Here is a 6,000-nt window from a genome sequence, read left to right on the forward strand (position 1 = left end):
GTAGTGTAGCCATACCCATAGGTAATGAGTAAAACCATACATTGCAAATACAAAACAAACGTGGGAATTGATGGATACAAAAATACTACAGATAAAATATTTTGAAGAAAATAAATACTACTATTGGTTATAAAGCTGGAAAGTGTCACTATTTACATGGCAAAGTAGTTACAACTGTCAGACATGTCAACCCTCAAAGCCGACCACCTCAGTGGCAGAATTATTTTACAAGTTAGAACAACACATGTTTGCTATTTATAAGCTGTCAACAATGATTATTTTTGTGCCCACCTTTTCTTTTTCAACAGTAAAGTAGGTAAAAACTAAGGTGTATTCCTCAAAAAACAGAAAACTCAGGTGATATTAAGAAGTGATGTGTTGGCTTCATAGAAATAAGTTTTACTGAAACCTTCAGACAATTATCACCAGCCTCCTTCTTCCTTTATCTTGTTCTTTTCTCCCTTCCAAACAAAAGCTCATATTAACTGTATCATTTCTGGTATATAATGGATGTGAAAGTAATTTTAATTGTCAGGAAAAGAAGCGTGAAGATGAGATGTTTTCTCTACAGTTCCAGCAGCAAGACAGCAAACCAAGCATTCCTGTCTCCACAGGATGTCCAATGTCCCTTTCTCGCTTGTGTAGCACTCTGACAAACTCATCTGTACTTAGGTTTCCGTCTCGATTTGTATCAAACAAATGAAAAACAATCTCAACCACGTTGTCCGAGAGAGATATGCCGCAAACCTGAAATTGAAACGAATAAAATATGAACTTACTATCTCGGCCATATAATCTAAATCAAATTTTTTTTTAAAAAAAATGAAGGATATATAATTGGGGGATAAAACAGTTAACCCCTAAACATCACTATTAAGTTAAGCATAAAAACAATGGTAAACTCCTGACCAAAAACAAAAAAAAACAATGGTAAACTTCATACATGTGACGCTGCTCGCTGAAAATCATCTCTCGTCAACAGGCCATTTACTTTTCCAAAACTGAAAAGGGCTAATGATAATGGAAGTAACTTTTTCCGTAGCTCTGCGAAGTTTTTGAAATCCTCAAATCTGATGCGGACATCCTTAAAGCATGGCTCATTATTCAGTTCATCAACCCGTTCAAGCAACTTGCCTAGATGACTCATGTCGGCGGAAGCAACCATGGAGAGTGCAAAGTCCTTGGCTGAAATTGCTTTTCGAGATTTGTAGTCATAATGATCAAACTCCAGTCTGAGAATCTACATAAATATCGTACATTGTCATGGAAAATCACTTCTGTGACCATTGTAAAAATTAATATTTATAGCAAATCAAAAGGAATCTTATATCCATATGAAGTTTATAGTATGAATATTCACACAAGAGAAATACTAGCAGAATACTCTTCGTCACACATTCTTTAAAAAATTATTCATTTTCTAAAAATACAATTTAATTTCCTCGTTAATAGATCAACTTCTAATTAGTATGGCGACTTTTTTAAATCTTAAAGAATGTACCATATTAAAATATATTTGGGAGTCTTGCTACACTAGTTTATGTAGAAGCATATGCTTCAAGTATCTTGTTAAATTGAAACCATGTGTAATGGCATCATGCAGACTTCTAAGCATTTTCACTTCCCTTTTCCTTGTCTTTCCTTTTCTACAAGATCAATGTAAATATAAAAGATATCATGTCAAGCCTACACATGCAACTACCATAACTGACAAGCGTGGTTCCAGATAATTGCAAACAATAAGAGTTCTTATAACAATCACTGATTATATACAGAAGCACATACGAGTTTTCTCAGTTTTAATGCTACTATCACAGGTAACAACTGCCACAATGTTGATAATAATATTATAAAACATAAAAGAATTCAAGGATTTTCAATGAACAATTATTAAAATTGCTGTCCCCTGCAGCGTGTGAAGCCCAATTTTTACAGAATTAAACCTTAACATAGATATACATAGTAAAACTTCATTGCTTGATTTAAGTTTGGTACAGAAAAAATACTTAGATATGACTTCATCATTTTTTTAGCCCATAACACCAGAATAATTTGATTTTATCATACCCCATATCTCTTTTTTATTCCTTCTTTGGATAAAAGAAAGAGAAGAGCTTACAGTGCATTTGGAAGATAAAGAATCCTCCCTAACATAAGAGCAAAACACCAGAGGGTAGAAGCTTGTGTAGAGCCAAAGCCTAGTCCCTCAACATATCCATTATCCATAAAATAAAATCAATCAAAACCATAATGACATGTGGTGAGAATGAAATAGCGAAAACTTACTTCATCATGCAAGTCTTGCAAAAAAATTACAAATTTATCAAGTTGGAGGCAACCCTTTCCGTCTTTACCAAAAAAGTATTCCAACAGCCCTCCATTTTCCACGGAATCATTCACCTTTAGGCCAGTTCGCAGTCCATCCCTGTGTTGAACACCTTGTCGATGATGAGATCGCATCAATGCCATCACTTTCTGGAATTCCTCCTTAGTTATCTCCCTGTAAATGTAAACTGGGAAAATTAATTAATGTTATCAGATGAGGTGGAAAATAGGGCATGATCAAGCTCCCACTGGACTAAAAACTCAATTCTTTATATACCTAGAGACTAGAACTACAAGGCAATAATTTATGCAGTCTCTAAGTCGATGCCATTGACAACAAACAAATAGAAAGGGCCTTGTTCATTAAACATTATGAATTAATACTCTTAAAGGTCCTACATTGACTACTGATATGACCGAGATAGTGGTCATAAGTGGGGGGACAACCCTCACCCCATGAGATGGCTTTTGGGATTGAGCTGGATCCAAACTAAAGTTCGGAGAAATACCACGGTTAAAATAAAGTAAATAGCAAATGATTTATATCATAATGAGGGTTAAAGGTCAGGAGCCTGGAAGCAAGGTGATACGAAGCAACAACCATAAGGATAATTGACACGGCAGCTTTACCCAAAACCTCAATGATTAGGCATGTGCTGTGGGTCTATTTTCATAACATTTTCATTTAGCTCTTTTAAGTAAAGTTAGACTTCATTGCTTAAACTTGAATTTCTAACAGAAGTAAAGTGAGACTTCATTGCTTAAACTTGAATTTCTGACCGAGAGTGGTACCAAAATTTCAAAGAAGTACCATGAGCACTCACCCATTATTGTCCACGTCAAACATTTTAAATGCCACAGAAAAGCTTGATTCTGGGATGCTGAGAAGTGTTACAAAAAAGATATACCTGCTCCATAGAAAAATACGGTTATTATGGACACATACAAAAATCATAAAGAAAAAAGGTGGAATGGAGAACAAAATTAGCCTAAGAGCCTTGGATAAAGTGCACCAGGTTCATTTGTAGACTGCTTGGTCCTAGAACCAGATCCTACTTAGGTTGCCTTGCCTCAACTCTATCCTAGTTCATTTCCCACAGCAGGACTAAGAAGTCCTTTGTAAACGGGAAAAAAAATATAAACAGAGAACACGATAATTAGAGAGAATATAGAATACTCACTCTTTAAAAGATATAAGCCCGTCATTGTTTACATCAAAGAGCATAAAGAATTCTGAAGGAGAACAGCGTAAATGGCCAGGGCTTCTTTCTCCTCTCAAGTATCCGTCTCTAACAAGGTGAGATTCAGATGGAGGGAAAACAGGAACTACAGCTCTCATTAGGTCTGCTGGTATCATGAGTACTTCTCCTTCTGGTGATCGATGAGATGCGAAGTATTCAAAAACCTTAATGAAAAAGAGTAAAGATTGTCAATGTGCAATTCAAACTTCAAAAAGGAACTAAGAGAAACTATTAGTTTCATTCAATGTAGTGCGAAGTTTAAGTTTGGTTTTTCTTGCTTCCGAACAAGCCCGTGAAGTCATCAGATATCTTTTGGTATCGAAAATGGTGAAGAATGACATAGTTCCCTACTAGGCCACAACTTTACCTTTCAGCTTTAAACATACATAAAAAAGGGAGAATTGTTTTAGCTTTGGGGAAAATTAGTTACATCTTATGTCCCAGGCCTAACTAATCAACTATGGCAATAACTAGCTATTATTCCAAGAGTGTGGTTTGGAAATACATATTCGTATATTACGGATGCATATACATATTTGTTTATTTTCCATGTTTTAACTTGCCTTTCAGTAAAATGAAACACAACTTGTGATGAGAACATACCTAACTATAAATCATTAGATATGATGAAACTAATAACTTAAATTGGAGGATATGTCAAAAGATGACAAAAGATATTTATTGAACACTATTGAGGATAGGTTACAGATGATTGATTACACCAATTCAACTTTGAGTTAGTTTGTCAGTACTTCAGGATAAAGTGATTTAAAAGTTAAATAGAAAAGTAAATTTTATGATTATTTGGTCGACAACTTTTAATTGCAAAAGGACATACTGTATTTCACAACTACGGTATTTTTGGAATTAATGGTATACAGTGTCATGTAATGAAAACACCCTATTTTTCATGTCTTACCCTTCATTTTAAAAAACGGTTATAAAAGATGAATGGTGTGCCAAAATAATGACTTTTTATCGGAAATCTGGTTTACAAATAGATACATAATGACTTTTTATCGGAAATCTGGTTTACAAATAGATGCACTTCATAAGATTTAATCCATTTTCCATGTGCAATCAATTACAAAATGCACTTGCAAAAGTAGGATGATGTGGCAAAATATTAGATTTTATTGAATGTCAAAGTAAAAATAGTTTAGGCAAATAGTGCATGCTCTCATTACATCCATTTTATCAATGCCACACTATCAATTTTAAAATACACTTACAAAAGTAGGGTGATGTGGAAAAAAAATCCATTGGATGATGTTGATACACTATTCGTAATAAAAAATACTGCACAAACAAATCACAATCAATCATCAATCATATGTGTAACCTTAAAAGAGCACTGTGATTGAAATCAATCAAACGTTTTTAATGATCTGACAATTATGAATTCGATTGATAGTGTACTACATTGAGAATCTATACTCCATCCAAACTCAATCATAAGCAAATGTCAATTAAATTAATCCATCCACATTTATGTCATTATTCAAAAAATACCCTTAAACAAATTCGTTAAAGTTAAAAGTTGTGTGAAGATAAGTAGATAACTATTATAATTAGGGTAAATTAGTATTTGTATTTAATTTTTTAATTTTTATTTTTATCTTCTTCATGAAATCAAGAAAATTAAATGAATCACACCAGTACAATTCTAAATTAAGTAATTTTTGCTCTTTTTTTTTAGGAAGTAATTACTATAGCTTATAATTGAATTTAGAGCTAGTATGAATAAAATCCAAACTTAATTACAATAGATATCCTTTAAATTCTTACCAAATATTGAAATTAGACACGCAAAATTTCTAAAATCTAGTCATTATCTTAGAACTAGTTGAAGATGTTGATAATATACCTTTTCGGGAGGACTTCGCAACCGTATACGCTTCTCATAATTGAAGAAGACCTTTCTCCTATAAGCTTCTGCAATTCATGAACCAAAAAACTAATCGCAATTTAACACTTTCGTATAATCAAAAAAATATATATACTATTATATTACATTTTTCATCGATCGAATTAACATTTTAAAAATTGCGGAGAGAAAAAGAAACTTGCCTCGAAAAAGGAAGGCTCCAGAAGTTTCAGGAAGGGAGAATTTCGTAAGAAATGAAGGTGAATTCGGTGTTGAACGGTCAACGAAGGAAGAGATTGAAGATTGAAAGTGAGTTGAGTCAAAGTCGGTGGTGTAGAGAACATACCCTAGACTGGTGCCGGCGATAATGGCGGCGAAAAGACCGTTGCGAGCGTTGAGTAGCGACGGCGAAGAAGAAGTGTGAAGGATTTGGAGGCGTTGGATTGAGAAATGGTGGAAGAAGTGTGAGGTGGAATTTCTGAGAGTGGAAAGGAATGACATGATCAAAGTGGTGCTTGTTGTCCCGGTGGGCGTAGACTCAAATAGGAAAAAAAAATGTTTGCTGGT

General features: G+C 34.0%; 1 protein-coding gene across 2 annotated transcripts; it reads right to left on the reverse strand.

Annotated features, from left to right (window-relative positions):
• Positions 1-99: 99 nt before the first annotated feature.
• LOC25481930 (calcium uptake protein, mitochondrial) lies at positions 100-6,000 on the reverse strand. Of its 2 annotated transcripts, XR_003008736.2 has the most exons (8): positions 5,637-6,000; positions 5,434-5,501; positions 3,507-3,730; positions 3,150-3,233; positions 2,287-2,500; positions 2,120-2,198; positions 944-1,240; positions 100-747 (listed from the first exon to the last, which is right to left on the reverse strand). XR_003008736.2 is itself a non-coding variant. In XM_024775260.2 (7 exons), exons 1-7 carry the CDS (start codon positions 5,932-5,934, stop codon positions 532-534), a joined length of 1,401 nt encoding a protein of 466 aa, XP_024631028.1. In that variant the 5' UTR covers positions 5,935-5,995; the 3' UTR covers positions 100-531. The 2 variants fall into 2 exon arrangements, 1 of the variants encoding a protein (XP_024631028.1); XM_024775260.2 differs by lacking the exon at positions 2,120-2,198 and having other exon boundaries at positions 5,637-5,995.

The sequence above is a fragment of the Medicago truncatula genome, chromosome 1 (genome assembly GCF_003473485.1).
Source record: "Medicago truncatula cultivar Jemalong A17 chromosome 1, MtrunA17r5.0-ANR, whole genome shotgun sequence".
Classification (NCBI taxonomy): Eukaryota; Viridiplantae; Streptophyta; class Magnoliopsida; order Fabales; family Fabaceae; genus Medicago; species Medicago truncatula.

What these genes read in the sequence shown, in the direction of transcription:
- LOC25481930 (XM_024775260.2), bottom strand. Translation starts at nt 5,934, where the DNA reads ATGTCATTCCTTTCCACTCTCAGAAATTCCACCTCACACTTCTTCCAC. An exon ending in TGCGAAGTCCTCCCGAAAAG is followed by an intron (nt 3,731 to 5,433) that starts GTATATTATCAA and finishes TTTTTCATTAAG; the next exon opens with GTTTTTGAATACTTCGCATC. An exon ending in TTTGACGTGGACAATAATGG is followed by an intron (nt 2,501 to 3,149) that starts GTGAGTGCTCAT and finishes TTACATTTACAG; the next exon opens with GGAGATAACTAAGGAGGAAT.